The sequence below is a fragment of the Callospermophilus lateralis genome, chromosome 13, assembly GCF_048772815.1.
Source record: "Callospermophilus lateralis isolate mCalLat2 chromosome 13, mCalLat2.hap1, whole genome shotgun sequence".
Taxonomy (NCBI): domain Eukaryota; kingdom Metazoa; phylum Chordata; class Mammalia; order Rodentia; family Sciuridae; genus Callospermophilus; species Callospermophilus lateralis.
The window spans coordinates 41,673,303-41,694,702 of NC_135317.1; the positions used below are offsets into that span (position 1 = coordinate 41,673,303).

General features: G+C 38.3%; 1 protein-coding gene across 2 annotated transcripts in view; it reads right to left on the minus strand.

Annotated features, from left to right (window-relative positions):
- Ccny (cyclin Y) overlaps positions 1–21,400 on the minus strand; it is a 233,477-nt gene that overhangs the window by 55,812 nt on the left and 156,265 nt on the right. For both annotated transcript variants that reach the window (XM_076831470.1, XM_076831471.1), the window contains one exon: positions 17,875–17,909. In XM_076831470.1, the coding sequence (XP_076687585.1) occupies positions 17,875–17,909 (35 nt within the window). The remainder of the gene's footprint in view (positions 1–17,874; positions 17,910–21,400) is intronic.

The window sequence follows — 21,400 nt, forward strand, 5'->3', positions numbered from 1 at the left end:
TACACAGGATAGTACTTATAAAATGCTCAGCACATACAGTGCTCAATAAACAAGGTTAGGCCACTGAGTAACACTCAAAAGAGTCTGTGTTTTAACGTGCCAGTTTCGGTAAATGAATGAAATGACCCAACTTCTTAGAGCTTGAGAAGACCAAATAAAAATTAAGCATCAAAAAATGAGGTAATATTATTAGAGGAAAGCAATTGGAAGGGCTAGGGATGTAGCTCAGTGGTAGGACACTTGCCTAGAATGTGCAAGGTACTGAGTTCCATCTCAAGTAACACTAAAAAGAAAAATGAAAAGTGGTGAATGTCTTTTTGGAAGCGCTATTAGTGAAATCTCTAAAAACGAAAATTCCATAACTTTTTTTTGTTTAATCCTAATTGTAAGGAAGCAATTTATGAGCTTCATAGAAGACACAGGATTCTATCTGCAGCTTCTTTGGAGCACAAATGAAATCTGCACTAGAGTTCTTTTATGAAGAACTAACATAAGGGCTAAAGGTGCAGAACATCATAGGCAAGAGCACAGGAGAAGTGGAGGAAGAGGCTGCTTCGCTCACCTTCTGCCATCTACTGAACACTCAATGTACAGTCTCCATGGAACCAAAAAAGGGATGTGTCTTTCCTTCGTTTTACAAGAGTCTCTCTTTCTCATTCACATAGCTATTGTGGCGTAGAACTGAACTTGAGGACAGTCTGGCATTGTGAAGCCTACACAAACCCACTTATCAGAAAGGGCAGAAGCACTTAGAGTCAGGAGAAAGTGCACCCTGTGGAAGCCTCTGGGTGAAGAGAGGAAGGCTCCTCATCATTCTCCTATACCACCAGGTGCCACACAGTCACAAAGAACGAAAAAAAAAAAAAAATAGAAAAAGAAACTCATATCCTTGACCTCAAGATGTTAGTAAACTAATATTCCATGGAAAGTAAGAAAAGGAATAAGCAGCTTTTAGCAAGATCAGTTTTTAATAGCAAGGAAAGGCAGAAAATAAAACAACAAAAACAAAAATACTGAGCCATGGAGCTAAGGAAAGAGGAAAACTAAACTAAAAATTGAGAAAATGCCATCCTGAGACAGAACTCTGTTCTACTGTAAGTCAAGCATGAGGAAACTACAGAGTAATTACACTCATAACTTACTTCAATCCCAAGTCAAGACTCGGCTTCATGACGGCTCCAAGCATAACATGCATTACTTCTAGAATGAGAAGTAATTTTTCTCATCATAATTCTGGCTACGAGGTAGAATCCAGAAATACAGTCGTCAAGGACTGGCAGGATAAGAGGCAGAGGTGTTCATGATGGCACTGAGGCTGCAGGCAACAGCTCCCAGCTGCTCGCTCCCTCAGGAAGCTTCCCCTCAAAGTCTGTTGCTGCCTCAGAGCTTTTGCAGCCATGGAAGAGGTTCATCAAAATAACATCGTCTACTATCTCATCAATTTCTGAATGCAATGGTCACATGTATTTTAAGTTATGGTTTTCAGGCCAGGGTGGGATGAGAAAAAAGGTTAATGCTTAATGTTGGGGTAAGGAAGGGTAGATGTTTATCAAATCAGAGGTCTTAAAAAAAGTCACTGGTCTTAAAATTTACTTTGTAGAAAGACTCAAAAATGAGTTAGATGTGCCTAAAATATAAAAAATACATGGATGAACCTTGAAGATACTATGTATGTAAGAAGCCAGTCACTAAAGGCCACATATTATGTGATTACACTTATATAAAATATCCACACAGACAGAAAGTGATCACCAGAGTCTAAAAGGAGAGGAACAAGGATGACTGTTAACGGGTACAAGATTTCTTTTTCAAATGATAATATTTCTAAAATTGGATATGGTGATAACTATGATTATACCATAATCACTAAATTGTATACTTTAAAAGGGTGGATTTTATATATCATTAAAACTGATAAGTTTTTCAAAAAAGAAAAAAAAAACAGTCAAAAGACCAAAAGATAAGAAAAAACCTTATGGGACCCTGGAATTAGAAATTTAAAGTACCACATTAATCTCCAGGATATATAAAAAACTCAAAAAACCTAACACCAAAAAAAAAAAAATCAATAAATGGTCACAGGAAATGAACAGATACTTCACAGAAAAAGAAATACAATTGATTACAGAAAAAAAAAATACAATGGAAAAACATTCAACATCTCTAGCAATTAGAGAAATGCAAATCAAACTACACTGAGGGGCTGGGGTTGTGATTCAGTGGTAGAGCGTTAGTCTAGCATGTGTTAGGCACTGGGTTCAATTCTCAGCACTGCATATAAACAAACAAAGTAAAGATCCATCAACAGCTAACAAAATTTTTTTTAAAAAACCCTACAATGGGATTCCATCTCACTCCAGTCAGAATGGCAATTATCAAGAATAAAAGCAACATCCTGCTAGCATGTATAACTAATTAGAACAAATTTTTTTTAAAAAAATTAAAGAATAAAAGCAACAATAAATGTTGGTGAGGACGTGGGGAAAAAAGATTCACTTATACATTGCTAGTGGGACTGCAGATTGATGCAACCATTCTGGAAAGCAGTATAGAGACTCATCAGAAAACTTGGAATGGAACCACCATTTGACCCAGTTATCCCACTCTCCCTGGTATATGCCCAAAAGACTTAAAATCAAGCATACTACAGTGACACAGCCACATCAATGTTTCTACCAGCTCAATTCACAATGGCTAAACTATGAAACCAACCTAGATGCCCTTCAACAAATGAATGGATATATATATAATTGTAACACACATATACACACACACAATGGAATATTACTCAGCCTTAAAGAGGAATGAAATTATGGCATCTGCCCATAAATGATGGAACCGGAGACTATCATGCTAAGTGAAATGAGCCAATCCCAAAGAATCAAAGACCAAATGTTTTCTTTGATATGCAGATGCTAACTCACAAATAGGGAATTGTGGAGAAAATAGGGGTTGTTTGGATTAGACAGAAGGGAGCAAGGGGATATGGGGGTAGGAAATGATAACAGAATGAATCAGACATTATTACCATATATACATATATGATTACACTAACTGTCTACATCACGTACAACCAGAAGAATGAGAGGTTATACTCCATTTATGTATGATGTGTCAAAATGCATTCTACTGTCATGTATATAACTAATTAGAACCAAAAAAAAATTTTTTAAGTACCTGTATGAATATATGACTTTTGAAATATCTATTTCCTAACTACATCAGCTGAATAGGCCATCAAGCAATGACACACCAGCAGCAATGAGCAGTTGTCATATCCAGATCTTGTTTCCAACTTCTGTTTGCCACCATAAGGAATCTGGGTTCCTTGGAGAAATGGCTGATTTGGGTTGAAGCAAAGGAGGTACAAATGAACCTGGAATCTCTTACTATGTCAAAAAGCAAAGGAGCACGAAAGGAGGTCTGTCAGGAGACTGGTTTAAAAAGACTGCCACTAGCCGACTCTAGAACTATGGGAATGTCAGAATGATTAAGGACAGGAATTAACTATGCTTCACTGAAAAGGCATAAATTTATGAGTCCATACTGAAAATGAACAAACTGATGGATGGACAGACAGTTGGGAAGAGAAGGTTCTTTCTCCCTTGGAGAAGAATGCAGAGTGACATGTACAGAGGGAGTGGTGAGGTTGGAAAATTACCATTTGGTAACCAAAATAATAAAAATTGATTCAGGCAAACACGATTAGCAAATGCTAAATCTAGGAGCAGAGATAAAGGGAAGCTTTCTGCACACTTACTAGGTTCAAGCAGGAAACCACTAAACATACAGTGGAGAATCCAGACAACACCCTGCCTGCAATCAAAATACACATTATTGATGGGGACCAGATGGAAATTATAAGTCTCCAGATCTGCTGCCCTAAAAGGAAGCTTTCCATGTAGTACTCTGGTTGTAAATACTCATCTGAATCAGAGACACAGGAAGGCTCCAGGGACACACCCACTAAATGTCACATGTGACCCTGGACTAAAACTGGTACCAGAAAATAAAAAGCTACAGGGGACATTATATAGCCATTTAACACAACTGTAGTACAGGCATTTAATAAAAAAGAACTGTATAAAGTTAAGTTCTTAACATTGATAATAATATTGTGGTTATACATAATAGTGTTTAGTCTTAGGAAATACATGGCAGAGTATCAGAGGGTAAAAAGTATGATGTAGGCAATCTACTCCCCCAAAAAATCAGATCAGAAAATTAGTAGTATGTGATAAAATACTAGTTTAAACCTGTGTATCTGAGAGAATATATGAATTTTCTGTATTACTATTATACCTGTTTAGTAATTTTGAAAATTTTCAAAATCAAAGTAAAAAAAATACCTATAAAAAGTCAAAAGCACAGGGACTGGGATTGTGACTCAGCAGTAGAGCACTCACCTAGCACATGTGAGACTCTGGGTTTGATCCTCAGCATGATAGATAGATAGATAGATAGATAGACAGACAGACAGACAGACAAAATGAAGGCATTGTGTCCAACTATAACTAACTAAATAAACAAATATTTTTTATAAAAGTCAAAGCACAGACTATAACACAGATGCTGGGTGTGGGCACTCTGTTTAAAGGCTCAGGGAAAGTCTGCTTCTTAAAGGGCTTTTTTGACTAAGTCCCCTCTTGAAATACAAAGTTTGTGCCTTCCCAGACAGACTTCACGTTTTTCCTTTCCTCTCTATTCCAGAAATCCCTTGGCAAGGTGTCAAAGCTGAAATTTTAGGTTAAGAGAGCAGTAAGAAAAAAATGGCATAGTGTGGCACTGTTGAGAGCCACAGCCGAAGGGGCTCCAGCAAACTTTCAGACTGCCAGCTGATGATTGGCTCACAGCGGCCCCAGCAACATCTAGCAACATCTAGCTGATTGGCTCCTCTGCGGTGATGCTCATTGGGCTGTTTCCCTGCCCTTTCAGACCACGGAGCTGCTCATTGGGAAACTTTTTTGGCTCCGCCCATGCGACCCAGCCAATCGGCCTCAAGAGCAGGAGGATTGTGGGAGGAAGAGGTTGTTGGGGTGTGTGGCTTGTGGGAAGCCAGTGGTGGCAGTTGGGCTCTGAGGGTTTTTTCCTGAGGAGCTGTTTTGTTTATCTTGTGTGGTTCTAAAAATAAAGTTAGTTTCTTTTGACAAGTGGCTCCTGAATTGTGCCCAGCCAGACTGCGGCATTTGGTGGCTCGCACGGGGAGCGACTGAGGGTAAGTAAACCGCTTGCCCCTGAGGGCAGGGTGAGAGGATGGGGAGCCATTTTAAGATTCCTCTTTTGTTTTGCTTCATTTTTGTTTTAAGTTGCCTGTCCCTGGAGATGAGTGAGACGGAAGAAAAACCGCTCACTTCTGAGGAAAAACTATTTACGTCTGAGGAACAGATAGGGAGAAAGGACGGATGCACATGTCAGGAGGATAGAAAGGCTATAATGAATTTTTGTTGTTCCATTTTTATTTCATTCTGTCTCGGTTTTGTTTGGCGTCATCTTGTTGGGTTGTATTATAGTAGAAATACGGGATCAGAAATTAGTAAAAAACAAACTGAAAGAGTGTTAAGTAAATTGTTAGAGGAAGAAGGCATCCCAGTAAAATCAAGAGCAGTCAGGGCATACGTTGATACAATGCAAAAATGTAGCCCATGGCTTTTTAAGGAGGAGTTGTTAAATATATCACAATGGAACCATCATGGTGAAGATTTAAAAAGAATAGAAAAGAACAGCCCAGGAACTCTGCCAGCTGGCACATTGGCATTGTGGGCGTTGGTATCTGGTTTTCTTAGTCCAAAGCCTTCAATTCAGACAAAGGTAGAGGAAGGAGAAGATATATTGATTCAAGTAAATGAGGAGGTCTCTCAAGTTAGTCAGAAAGAGGAAAAGATTCAAGTAAAAGAGAAGGTCTTTCGAGCTAATCAGACAGAGAAAGAAAGTTTAGAGCAGAAAAAGCCATCAGGGGGAAAGTTACAAAAGGAGACTGCTACTAAAACCTTTCTATCACCAGAGGGCTTAAGTGTCCAACCAACAGCACCACCTCTACAGGAGACTGCTACTAACACCTTTCTATCACCAGAGGACGTAAGTGTCCAACTGACAAGGCCACCTTCATATGCTGAGAGGCCCCCAACCCCTGCAGTGGATAGTTCAGATCCTGAGACAGGATCTCAAGTATTAACATGCCCTGTATTTGAGGTAGGAGGGCAGCGAATTTACCATACTTTAAATTTCAAAACAGTGAAGCAGCTAAAAGAGGCTGTAACAACCTATGGTCCTCAAGCACCCTTCACTGTAAGCTTGGTCGAATCCATTACCAACTTGAACATGACGCCAGCAGATTGGGCTAATATGTGTAAAGCTGTGCTAAATGGAGGACAATACCTGTTATGGAAGGTTGCCAATGAGGAATTTTGCAAGGAGACGGCTAGGCGAAATGCAGCAGCTGGTTATCCTCAGAGAAATCTAGATATGTTGTTAGGAAAGGGACCTTATGAGGGTCAGCACCAACAAATTGCATATGATCCTGGTGTATATTTACAAATTGCTGTAGATGCAGTTAAGGCATGGAAGACTTTACAAGGACATGGAGGTTTACAAGGTCAATTATCTAAGATAATACAAGGAACTAATGAATCTTATGCTGAATTTGTAGATAGGCTTATTCAAACAGCTACCAGAGTTTTTGGGAATACAGAACAAGCAATGCCATTAATAAAACAACTGGCTTATGACCAAGCGAATCGTTGGTGCAGAGATATCATTAGACCATGGAAACATGAAGATTTAAACACATATATTAAATTATGTAGAGACATTAATGAACAAGAGCAAGTCATGGCAGCTGCAGTAAAACAGACTTTAGATGCCAGAGACATTAATGAACAAGGGAAAATTGTGGCAGCTGCAGTAAAACAGGCTTTAGATGCCAGAGACATTAATGAACAAGGGCAAATTGTGGCAGCTGCAGTAAAACAGGCTTTAGATTCCAGGCCAAGAACATGCTACAATTGTGAACAAACAGGACATTTTAAAAGGAATTGCCCCATAGGAGAAGGGTTTAACAAAACTAGGTATCAAAGGAGTAGAATACCGGGTATTTGCCCACGATGCCGTAGAGGGAGACATTGGGCTAATGAATGCCGTTCTCAAACCACCATAGAGGGTACTCCATTATCAAAAAACGAACAAGGACCAAGTGTTTATCCACGATATCGTGGAGAAAGGCATTGGGCTCCATTGCCAAAAAATGGACAGGGGGGTCCAATGCTCTGGGGCCCAAAACCACAAATATACGGAGCACTGGAGGAACCCAGCAACCCCATCAGGGTAGTGCCCAGGACACATTGTCCATGAGATCCCTCATCAGACAAACCAGAGGGAGCGCAGGGTTGGACATCTGCGCCTCCGCCAGATCAGTACTAACTCCAGAGATGGGAGTTCAAATCATTCCCACAGGGGTGAAAGGACCTCTTCCCAAAGGAACAGTAGGCTTATTATTGGGACGCAGCTCTTCTACTCTAAAAGGACTTATGATAAGTCCTGGGGTAATTGATCCCGATTATGAAGGTGAAATAAAAATTATAGCCAGTTCTCCAAATGGTATATCAGTAATTTCACCAGGAGATAGAATAGCACAGTTACTAATAATACCAAGCCTACATGATAAATTTTCCAGTCGTGCTATAGAAAGAGGTTCCAAGGGATTAGGCTCCACAGGTGTAGATTGGGGTATGCTGTCTTTAAATTTAGATTCTCGCCCCATGCTAAAACTAAATATTCAAGGACATGAATTTAATGGGCTACTGGATACAGGTGCAGACCTTAGCATCATCTCTCGTCTAGAATGGCCAAAACATTGGCCATTACAACAAGCCACTCAAACGCTTCGAGGCCTAGGAGTGGCGACTAATCCCCATAGAAGTGCAATGGTATTAGATTGGAAGGATCCTGAAGGATGTGAAGGAACTATACAGCCATATGTATTGGATCATCTTCCTATAAATTTATGGGGACGAGATGTCCTAGATCAATTAGGTTTGACATTAACAAATAACATCAACCAAAGTGCACCCACTATTATGACTAGACAAGGTTTTAGGAAAGGAAAAAGATTAGGAAAACAAGAACAAGGTATAGCAGCACCAATACAAATAGATCAAGGAACAGACAGACATGGGTTGGATTTTCAGAAAGGGCCACTGAGACAATAAAAATTACTTGGAAATCAGAAAGACCAGTATGGGTTCCTCAGTGGCCCCTGACTAAAGAAAAGATACTAGCAGCCCATGATCTGGTCAAACAACAATTAGCAGAAGGACATATACAACCTTCTGTATCTCCCCATAATACTCCCATTTTTGTCATCAAAAAGAAATCTGGTAAATGGAGATTATTGCAAGATTTAAGAGCCATTAATAATGAGATGGTTATTATGGGACCTGCTCAATCGGGGATTCCTCAATTGTCTGCTTTGCCAAAAACTTGGTATGTTTTAGTTATAGATATTAAAGATTGTTTTTTTTCAATTCCAATTCATCCTGAGGATAGTCCACGTTTTGCATTTACTATCCCTGCACTGAATCATGAAGGTCCTGATCAGAGATATGAATGGAAAGTACTCCCTCAAGGGATGGCTAACAGCCCAACTATGTGTCAAATTTATGTTAACAAAGCAATCCAGCCACTTAGAAATCAAAATCCTGAACTACAAATATTTCACTATATGGATGATGTATTATTAGCACACAAAGCTAAAAACACATTGCTGGACTGTTATGCCACACTTACAAACTTATTAAAAAATTATAATCTAGAGATAGCAATAGATAAAGTACAATTAAATTTTCCAATTATTTATTTAGGAGTTCTATTATCCTCAACCATGGTCCGTCCACCAAAAATTCAAATACGAGTAGATCAACTCAAATCACTTAATGACTTTCAAAAGTTATTAGGAGACATAAATTGGATAAGGCCTTATCTAGGTATACCAACAGGAGAGTTGGGACCTTTATTTGATATCCTAAAAGGTCCATCAGATCCAAATTCACCCCGAATGTTAACGCCTGAAGCAAGAAAGGCATTAAAAATCATTGAAACATATATGGAAAATATGCATTTGGATAGAATTGATATAAGTTTGCCTTTATTATTTATTGTACTACCAACAAAAAATATTCCTACAGGAGTATTTTGGCAAGAAGGCCCATTATTATGGATACATTTATCTTATTCTCCTAACACTATTCTTACTAGGTATCCTGAGGCTGTAGGACAATTAATACTCAAAGGAATAAAAGCAGCAAAGGGAGTGTTTGGAATTTCTCCCAATAAAATTATTACTCCATATACTATGAATCAAATTGATGAGTTAGCTAATGAGTTAAATACTTGGGCAATAATCATGTGCAAATCTAATGTTTCATTTGATAACCACTTACCATCTAATCCTTTATTGTCTTTTTGGTCATCGCATCCTGTAATTTTTCCAAAAATGACAAGAAAAACACCTATCGGGAATGCTCCAAATATATTCACTGATGGATCAAATAATGGTACAGCAGCAATAGTTACACCGGATCAAATTTTTACATTTTTAGTACCCAAACAATCAGCTCAAAAGGTAGAGCTTAAGGCAGTATTACAGGCTTTTGTGATGTTTAAAAATTCTGTATTTAATTTATTTTCCGATAGTCAGTATATAGTTAATGCTATAGTATCCCTTGAAGATGCTGGTAGGATTTCCCCTTCCTCTACTATTTTCTTTTTGCTTTCCACTATACAAAGTCTAATCTGGGACAGAAAAGATCCATTCTTTATAGGACATATCAGGGCACATACAGGATTGCCTGGAGCCCTTAGTTTGGGCAACGATTTAGCAGATAAAACTACACATGACATACATATTTTCTCTACACTAGAAGAAGCTATAAATTTTCATAAAAAGTTCCATGTCAATGCTAATACTTTACAAAAGCATTTTAAAATAACTAAGGAACAAGCTAGACAAATAATAAAACAATGTCAAAATTGTGTGACCTTTTTACCACAAGTTAATTTGGAGTCAATCCTAAAGGATTGATACCTAACCATATTTGGCAGATGGACGTCACACATTTGCCAGAATTTGGAAAATTAAAATATTTGCATGTTACAGTTGATACTTCTTCTGGATTTTTGATGGGCTCCCTTCATGCCGGAGAAAAAACTAAAGATGTTATAGCTCATTGCTTACAAAATTTTGCCACTGTGGGCGTTCCAAAACAGTTAAAAACAGATAATGCCCCTGGTTATACTTCTACCTCTTTTAAACAATTTTGCTCATCATTTGGCATTACTCATATAACAGGAATCCCATACAATCCACAGGGACAAGGCATAGTTGAAAGAGCTCATCAAACTATTAAAATGTACTTATTAAAGCAAAAAGAAGGAATTGGGAAGGGGTATATATTCCCCAAAGATAAACTTAAAATAACCCTTTTTACTCTAAACTTTTTAAATTTGGATTCATCAGGGCTTAGTGCTGCGGAAAGGCATATGTGTCCAAAAAATGTATATAAGCCCAAGGTACTTTGGAAGGATATTCTAACAGGACAATGGAAAGGTCCTGACCCAGTAATTGTCTGGAGTCGGGGGTCTGTTTGTGTGTTTCCACAGGGAGAACAGCAGCCGATTTGGATTCCAGAGAGATTAACTAAGGTCCTGACCCAGTGATTGCCTGGAGTCGGGGGTCTGTTTATGTGTTTCCACAGGGAGAACAGCAGCTGATTTGGATTCCAGACAGATTAACTAAAGCGATTTCTACAGACCAAAAAGAAGATGTGATATCCAGAACTCCAGTTTGGTTATTCTTACATCTGCGACAGAACCAGAATGCTTTTTTCAATGTCTATTTTATTATTGCCCTTTCCCATATTTTTTTTTTTTTTTTTGAGCTCATACAGACCTAGGTTAATGTTTTGCTGATCAGTCCTATTTTTTGACTATAGAGTTTTTAAACATTGCAATGGAGATTTCACCTGTAAAATGTTATAAGGCCTTTACTATTATGTTATGTGTCGTATGTATTATGTGTGCACACTTGTGTTTTGTGTTTGAATGTACGTATGTCCATATGTCATATATGATGAGCGCTCATGAAAAAATGAATCCAAATAATTTCTTTTTTTTATTCACGTGATTTAAATGGTTTAATTTAAATTGGGTAAACAGCTGTTGAAGATTGTTTTAAAATGTGAACAAAATAGGAGGTTAACAGATCTGTTTGTTTACTTTCACCTTTCCTTTTCATTATATTTAATAATTCTCTTAAAGATAATGTAAATTGTTAAGAAAATTGTTTTCTTTTAATGCCTTCTGGGACGTTACATAATTTTTTCTTTAGCCATTATTGCCAGAATTCCTATCTTCATCCCAGTGCCGGTGAAGACAATGCAAATTGTTAAGAAAATTGTTTTCTTTTAGTGCCTTCTGGAATGTTACATAATTTTTCCTTTGCCATTATTGCCAGAATTCCTATCTTCAGTGAAGAAAATGTAAATTGTTAAGAAAATTGTTTTCTTTTAGTGCCTTCTGGAATGTTATATAATGTTATATAATTTTTCTTTAGCCATTATTGTCAGAATTCCTATCTTCATCCCAGTGCATGAAGACAAAGATAAAACCAATCTACAGCTTCTGCAATAGCCATCACTGAACTGCTTGCAGAACTTGCCTGGACTATGTATCACTTATATGCATTGTGAACTCACTTGTATGCATTGTGAACTATCTGTTGGTGCAGCAACTTCTGGTAGTGTTGGGGTATTTATGCTGATGGTGTCATCAGTGGTACAATTTTTCCAAAAGGAGCCATCAGCTGGCTTGGTGTATCTTCCTCCCTTCTGTTTGTCATGATCGTTCAGCTAAAATTTGGGGGCCAACAGAGGTGAGGCAAAGAACCTCACCCCCCCGCTGGTACGAAGACCTCTACACAGGTGTGGCTGTATACTGGACTGGTAGTCAATGATGGGTAAGATCCAATTACTATGGTACCAACCTAAGACAGGAGGCTGATGCCTTGAGGTCAGCTCATCCAATAACGGGTAAGAACCATATGTACTATTGGACAACCTAAGGCAGACACGGTCCCTAAGCCACATGCTTCTTGTTTAAACAGAGAGGGGGAGATGTTGAGAGCCACAGCCGAAGGGGCTCCAGCAAACTTTCAGACTGCCAGCTGATGATTGGCTCACAGCGGCCCCAGCAACACCTAGCTGATTGGCTCCTCTGTGGAGATGCTCATTGAGCTGTTTCCCTGCCCTTTCAGACTACCAGCTGATGATTGGCTCACAGCAGCCCCAGCAACATCTAGCAACATCTAGCTGATTGGCTCCTCTGCGGTGATGCTCATTGGGCTATTTCCCTGCCCTTTCAGACCACGGAGCTGCTCATTGGGGGACTTTTTTGGCTCCGCCCATGCGACCCAGCCAATCGGCCTCAAGAGCAGGAGGATTGTGGGAGGAAGAGGTTGTTGGGGTGTGTGGCTTGTGGGAAGCCAGTGGTGGCAGTTGGGCTCTGAGGGTTTTTTCCTGAGGAGCTGTTTTGTTTATCTTGTGTGGTTCTAAAAATAAAGTTAGTTTCTTTTGACAAGTGGCTCCTGAGCTGAAATTTTAGGTTAAGAGAGCAGTAAGAAAAAAAATGGCATAGTGTGGCACAACAAAGCATCATGCAAGACCTTGAGTCCAGCTAGCTTAAGGACAGCTGGACTCCCCTCTATCCTCAGAGAATGGCAGCAATGGAACCCAAAGCCACAAACTATGGTAAAAGCTGGCTAGCTCCAGCTGAGTGTAAAGGAACATGCCTGTAATTCCAGCCACTGAGGAGGCAAAGGAAGGGAGGATAGCAAATTCAAGATTAGCCTGGGCAACTTGGTGAGACTCTGTAAAAAAGGATAGTAGATGTAGCCCTCCAGTAGAACGTTTGCTTAGCAGGCGAAAGGCCCTGAGTTCTATCACAGGCAGGAAAAGAAAAACAGAAAAAAGGAGAATCTTTTACAGATATAACCAATACACTCAAGGGGCTCACATCCTACACAAACTTCTCATCTGCCCCAGCACTTTCATGTGTATAGCATTTTCATTTTTAGAAATTCTGTGAAGGAGAAGGAGGAATAAGAGAGAAAAGAACAAAACATCTATCCCCTTTCAATATCCTGAAGTAGACTGACAGGTCTGAGACTGAGTATCTAAGGTTCCTATAGCAACATGTGAAAATTATGTACTCTCCATTATTACTGCAATTTTTCTATCAGTTTGAAATTATCTCACGATGAAAGTTGAATTTCCTTAGCTTAATAGATTTTTTAAATTTTATGAAATTCTAATCTTACTAAGTCTTTTTCACATCCTCCAAGTATACTATATTAATGTAGCATAGTAGCTGCTTAATACACTTTTATAAGAGCACAACTCTGGTGGTTCACGCCTGAAACCAGCTACTTGGGAGGCCTAGGCAGAACAATTACAAGTTCAAGGCCAGCCTCAGTAACCCTCTCAAAATAAAAAGGTCTGGGGGTGAAGTTCAGTGGTAGAACACTGCTGGGTTCAATTCTTAGTATCCCTCCACCCTACCCTACCCAAAAGAGCAAATCTTCCAGAGACAAAAGTAAGGTTTAGAAATTTTTAAATATCAGTTTCTGTCCAGATGCAATTGACATGCCTATAATCCCAGAGACGCAGGAGGCTGAGACAGGAGGATAGCAGGTTCAAGGTCAGCCTCAGGAATTTAGCAAGACCCTGCCTCAAAATAAAATAAAAGGTTGGGGATGTAGCTCAGTGGCAAAGTCCCTCTGAGCACTGGGGATACTCAATCCCCAGTATCCAATATGGACCTCTCCAGCTCCATTTCTCATTTCATTCCTTAACTTCTATAACTTACAAATGAGAGTATAATCAGAGTAGACACCATTTCATAAGGATTTCTATTTCTATATCACTCAAAACTAAAAGGCAAAAATCTGTTCTGAATTGAACTAGTGAAGAGGTGCAAACTAAGTCAGTATTCCCAAAAGGAACTGAACAGAATATATACCTCCCTTGGGAGTCCAGGTCTTAGTAAGTGGTGGGGTAGGGACTACAACTATACTCAAAATACAAGAAAGACTTTATCAGTTTTGAAAAACTTAAACTAAATTTACCTAATCTCCAATGGATAATAACATCAACATATATATCTGGTACTAAAATCAGTTTACAAATTACCTTCCCTTCATTTGAGTCAAGCAGGCCAAAGAGTTGTGATCCATCTGGGAGAGAAGAGAACTGAAACTTGAAGACATTTCCAAGGTCACCCAGTTATCAGGTGGCAGAATTAGAGTCTGAGAAAAGTTCCCTTACACTCAACTAACAAGGTGACTCTTGTATAAATAATTGCTTTATTTCCTCACCAAGCTTACAGAACAATCACCTGTCTCAATACTGAGACACATGCTTTGAATTTTTTTCATAAGTATGGGTGACCCTAAGTAGCATGTCCATTTGGGCTTTCTCATTCAAAATGTTATCAACAGCAGAAGAGACATAAGGGAGGTCAGCCACTGAACTCCAGGTTCATTTTATTTGAATATCCTTTTTTTTTAACTTCTTTGATCATAGGACTTTAGGTATGCTGTCATCACGTGGCAGGAAAATGTCACAGAAAGATTAGGCTAAGGTAAAAGGCATGAGTTTCTCCTAAGTTTCAGGGGTAATTCCAGACTACATCTACTTACAAAGTCATCTACAACTTAATAGAGATTTTTACATTTTAAGACATTAAAAAAAAAAAAAAGCAAAGCCAAATGTCAGCAAAATTAAAGCATAAACTTTAAATAAAGTTTGTCATACAAACTTCAAAAAAAAGTCTTTTAAAAAAATGCCTCTAATAATGCATTAAATTTTCCTATAACTATTCATTCTAATTACATCTAAAATACAGGTGCTGATTAGACTATTAATCTTTATAATTCACCTGATTTAACTTGCTGTCAAAATTCCCAGATCTTTCAGAAGCTGCCACCTTTTACTTAATCCCTTTAAAGACACTAGGGTGGTTTTTTTCTTTCTCTGTTTTTTGTTTTGTTTTGTTTTTGTTTTGTTTTCTGGGTTTTTTTTGTTTGTTTGTTTGTTTGTTTTTTTGGAGCCAGTTAAAGGCCTACCCCCTTACCCTGCCTGCCTGGGGTTCTATCCTCTACTGTCCCCGCACACCCCCAAGAAGGTTCTGGGTCTAAGTTTACTCTTTTCACTTGCTAATATGTGTTTGCAGAGAGCCAGAAAAACTTTCATCTCCCCTGTAGTAACCATTTATCCTAGGGTTAGAGCTGAAACACCCCTACTTCTCTTATGTATATCCACTTCTTCACTTCTCTTCAATATCAGCTTTTTATAGATTATCTAAGCAACAAGTACTAACTAAGTGGTCTATTCAGAAACTTGAAGATGAAAGTAAACAGAATCCCTCACATTAAATAAAATATGGTCAAAAACAAAGAATCTGTTATTCCAGAGTTAAATAAGAAATTAAAATTATAAATTTTACTAAGGATCTTTATTCAGAAATGAATCCTACAGACTGCCTTATAAAATTTTGATTAAGACTATACTATCTAACTTCAGATAAGCAAATTAACCCCTGTCCCAATGGGAACTGGTTTTACTATCTGAGATGAACGCTGCTAAGTCCCAATCCTGGTTCCAGTGTTATTTGGCTAACTTCTTTGCACCTCAGTTTCTATATCAGTAAAATGGGAAGGATACACACATAAACCCAGCCTGGTTACTATGCTAAGTAATAAGTGAGTGCATTAAACCAATCAGAACAGAGCCTGGCACCCAATCAGTAAAGCACTGATTACTGCTATCCCTTATCTTTTCTCTACTGTTCTAACTTATTAGACCCAAGTCACAAAACCTGAAAAGCACAGTTAGTTTATTAGCCTAATTGAATCTGCAGGTAATTTCACTCAACTGTATTTCAATGGGCTGGAACAGCACACTCCAGTGGCTTTTCCCAACAGTGGCAGGGCACACGTGCTCATTTGCAGCTAGGTCTGTTCAGGGATTGGAGGGTCACGCTGTTCCAGGGTCATCTGTTACATAAGACATTCAGCACAGAGCTTTCTTCTATACAGGAACAAGTTCATGTGAGAGATCTCAGCACCTGTGTGATTTCATTCTTTGTGTCAGTAGATGAGAGGTTTTACAGAGTTTGAAGAGTGGGCTGAGTTGCAGTGGATACCTAAAGTTAGAATGCATAGCCTACTCCACCCTAATCCATATGCTGGTCCATGGAAATTGACTCAGTGTGTGGCAGGTGCCAGGACTGTACAGGACACAAAGTGTGAGGTTAAGTGAGAGAGCATATGAAATAAATGTGCAAGTCAGAACTATGAGAGCACACCTCTATCTCATTAGCTACAATCACAGCAGAGTGGCATGGACAAACTCCTGTTCTCTTTCCTCACTACACCCTTAATGGAGCTGTAGTGAACTGCAAAGGTGGACTGGCTGCTTTTTCAGCTCTTCCTTCCCCTGCAAACTCCTTGGCAAACATGCTAATGGAAGAAAAAGAAGTCAAATGCACTCAGCAGGTAAAAAATTGAAAGCAAGAATTTAGAGAATTAGTTTCAGTCACTCACATTTCTATATTCATGCATGCACTGCTTTCAAAAGAAAAGGCATGCCAATTACATCATTTTTTCTTTGTGACATATGATTTTGCAGATGCTTTATATTGATGCTTCAAAATTTGAAGAGGTCATGAATTGCTTTAAGGATATGATAAAAGCTATAGGCCCTCTGACCCCTACAGAACTGTGTATGTTCATATATTTATTGACACAGTCCACAGAGGAATGACTCTCTTAAGGATCTCCTAAGATCCCTGTGTGGTGCCCAACCAATGAATCTTTCTCATTGCAAGATTTTGTCCAGATTTTCAAGGGGCAAGAAATACAATACTATGGTTCTAAGTCTCATGAATACACAGCTTTAGTGCCAAGTATTTTATGATGTGCAAATACCTAAATGCAGACAGTTTAAGAATCCTGGGAAAGATCTCTGTGAGGTCAAATACATCATTCTTATTTTCATTATGAGGATTTATAGCACACTTATTTTGATAATTTCCCTATTTCATCATACCATACCTCGTGATAGTTTTCTTTCCTAAAAGAAGAGACACTTCCTGAGAAGAAGAGGAGGAATGGGTATAACTTTCCTGGTGACAGAGCTTGCCATGAAGCATAGGGTGGGGGTTGGAGGCTGGATACAGCCAGCTGCACCTGCTGCTGCTCAAGGCAGGTGGACTGGTGACAAAGTATCTCAGTGGAACACTTTCCATCTGGCCACCAAGGGACCAGAGGTGAAGTTTTGAAAACTTTTAAAATTAAAGTATTAAAAAATGTTTCTCCTTTCTTTGGACACCCCAAAAATGTACTCTATCATGTCAACAAAGAGTGAAAATGAGAGAGAGATAGCTTATGAAACACAAGTATGTGTTCATTCAATTGGAACTGAGCTACAAAGAAACAGTACTTTGGGAGTGTAAAGGAAATTAAGGATTAGAAACTAAAAAGAAGTGCCTTTCACTTGGACCTGTGGTGTTTACTATGGCTTCATTCACAAATCTCTTATCATTAACAACATAGCTTAGGGAACCTGGAAAAACATTTGGGACAGTGTATCAATGTCAACTGAAGCTTGTCCAATTATACACCAAACTGAGCACTGTAACATTTTCCACATTTTTTTAAGTATTGACACAATACAAGAAGCATATTCACCCATCAAAGACATAGTTATTTAAGCTCTTTATACCATACAGTCATTATGAAAAACACAGGGAGACAACTTCACTTACATGGTTAATGAAGAGACTCTTGCGTTTTTCTCTCACTGTGAAAACAAAAGATGCAATAGAAATGTTACATGCCTGCATGCCAACCCCTGGCAGGTTGCTAAGGACTGGGCCACGATGTTGTGGACCCATCCATCCACCAACCAATATACCCAGTTGCTCACTCAACAAACACAGGAATAAAGAACCTGCATGAATGCAGATCTGAACTTGGCTGATAGAAGGAAATATAAATCCAATTAAACAACAGCACCCAAAATAACCAACAATAAAATTAATTAAAGGGTAAATGATCTCCATTAACTGAAAAAAATATTTATTAATTAGTAAATTGCATAAAACTTATATGCACCAAATAGTTTAAGATGATTATAACAAATAATAGGACATTTATTTCTAACCACTGGACCCATAAAGGTTCATTATATTAATGAACCAAAAATAACAACAATATCCGTAACAGCATTAACACATATGACAGATGATGTATATCAAAAGTGTTCTTTATTATGGAAACTGACTCTCTCCATGCTGTGCGCTGATGAACAGGACTGGGCTTTCATCTAACAGGCTTCCTGGAGATCCTGCAGCACCCCCTCTCCCAGGGGGACAGATAAAAAACTCAATAGTAATAAACACTGCTCTCTTAACAAGACTGCTTCTCATCCTGCTGTCTGCACAACCTGGCTGTATTAAGTGGTTCAGCTGCCAGCACCCCCAAGTCTCAGTGTTTATTAAACAGGCCTTTAGCCCCAGGAATGCAGTAGGGTACACAGAAACTCAGAGGAGATTACAGTAAACCTAATGTCATTGAAATTTGCGTTTTCTTTCTTGAAGACAAGCTTTTGGGGTGTATAAAACTTTATGGGTAGTTCACTATAAAGGATATAAAGAACAGGTTTCCTGTAAGGAAACCACGTTTTAGGTGGCTACCTCAGGGTAGTCTAAAACCATAGGGTGCAAATTCAGCTTATCATCTGAGGAAAGTTGATTTTGTTTGTTATTCCCCTGCAGTCGATATCCCAAAAGCAGATTCCCTTTAGTCTTCAGAAGTGCTCTGGCTAATCTGTCAGAGGAGCCTAGGAATTGTTTTCCAGTCCTTCGTATGCAATTCTTAGATTCACAAGGCAACACTTGTCTTTTCCTTAGGAACCCTATTCTCTGGGGCTGGGGTTTGTAAACTCAGTGATAGAGCACTTACCTAGGCATGTACAGGTCCTGAGTTCAGTCTCTAGCATTGGGGGAAAAAAAATCCTATACTCTCTGGAATGACTGCCATTTACCTTCCTATCTCAAAGATATTTGAGATGCAAAAGCCAAAACTGGCCTAAGGATGCAGTTGGTTATGTTAAAAAAATAGACTAAGAGATAGACGGTGTCTACACTTAGGTGTCTGAAGGATCATCTGTAGGTGATCAGGTGAATTAGCCCACTCCTGTCACAGGACAGGGAGGTAGGTACCAGAGTGCAAGGTGCACAGGTCATACCTAAGGTCAGACCAACAGGCACAAACCAGAGTGACAGAAGAATGTATCTGCTGATAAGGTAACATGACTACTTTATACCTAACTCCATGTAAATATCCACACATGAATCTTAACAAAAGAAAAAATGATGGTGTGGCTGGAAGAGCTGAGTTCTAACTTATGCACATTTGTGTACAAGTGTGTGTGAATTTTTGTGCATGTGTACATATGTACATGTTTTTCTTAAACTAATCCATTACTATTCTACTAAGCATGTAGCCAGAAACAGGAAGTATAATGACATTGCTGTGGTGATTTCCCATTGACTAAATGGATATGGAAACATTCCACATGGGCCACAGATCTGAAAGCATTTCCAGCAAATTTTCTAGATGACATCTAGCCTTTCTCAGAGGATTCTAGCAATAGGTTTATGCAAAAGAGACTTTATGTCTCCCAATTATGGGATCCACCTTTAGTTACCTCAACCTTCCTAAACCAGGTCCTGCCTCCAGCAATATGTGCCTCAAGGAACTATTTCCTTTAAGAAACACTAGAGTTTCTCATAAGGATATTATTGAGAAGATTAAACATTATTCAAACACAAGAGAAAGGGATGAAAAACAGAATCTTCAATAGTTCAGACTGAAAATTTTTCCTAAAAAGTTTAACAAAAAAATAAAACCATAGTATACAAATAGAAATATTATAAAAGTATATGCAATTTTCCTTGTACATTATCTACAAGGATCAATTTCAGGGATGAATCAGGCCATTTCCATGAACTCTAACTAGTTCCAATTAGAATAGCAAAAAACAGAAGTTCAAAAAGACTATTATAAAATACTTAAGGTTAAGGTATCTAAATCTGTTACAGAATCTCTTAGGTATTGACTGATTTTCAACCAAATTAATTCCTATATTCTATCCTATTTCTTTCAAAGCAACTGGGCTTGCTGAATCTGATCTGAAACGTAGGGCTCACAGACCAAATCAGGTATTACTTTCTTCTGTTACTTTGTAGTTCCTCTTAGAGGGCCTTTGCAAGACAATGGCTGCAGTCTGAGAGACCTTTCCACATATGTATTGTTTGACTGATTTCCTTTTTGAGTCTTCCAAGCCTCAAATAAACCACCAGTCACTACACAGAGAAAAACTCCCAATATCCATGTTCTGACTAGGTGACCCATTTCTCCAATCTACTCCCCTGGATTAGATAATTATAAAACACTTCAGGATAAGGTTACCCTAGCTGGGCTAATTCTCTCTCTCTTAACAATTTGAAGTTGGAACTAGCAAGAAGCTAGCGCATCACAGACAAAATTATTCAAATCTATATTTGTCCTTGAAATACATTTGAAACCATCTGAGGCCATTAATCAGCTCTGAAATTCAAAATGCTTTAGCTATTTTATTTTCTATAAGTAATACGTCAACTCATTATTAAGAGTTTGGCTTTAATCATTTTTAGGACCTTAATATTTTGGTTTCTAGAAATATACTCATCAAAATCTCTGGAGTTTTCAGAGTTCCTACATAATTGAGTGGACTAATAGTCATATATTGCTTCATTAGAGAAAAAAGCAATAAATTGATGTGGCTCATAAGTCTCCTCTTTCTTGGGAGAAGAATAACAGTGATCTCCTTTGATCCAATCTATAATAGTTTGTTAAGAGGATTTTTAATTGGCTATAGCAACAGTACATAATAACAAACAAAAAATGTACAAATGGCTTTAAAAATAAGCCATCTAAAATCATCAAAAGCACTACTAAAATGGCATTAAAAGTCTTCTCCAGATAAAATGGAGAGCTAGAAGTAAGTGGCAGTGTTGGCAATCTGAGGGACAAACAAAATTTCACTTAAGTTGCTAAGAAACACTCCTTTACCACAATATCACAGCAGTAAAATTTTTTTAGTCTTAAAAATAAGACTTGAATTGGGTGGCAACATACTTTATATACAAACAGAGATACAAAAATTGTGGTATATATGTGTATTAAGAATTGTAATAATAATAAAAAAAAAGAATAGCGTTACCTTAGATTAGGTAGAGAGAAGGG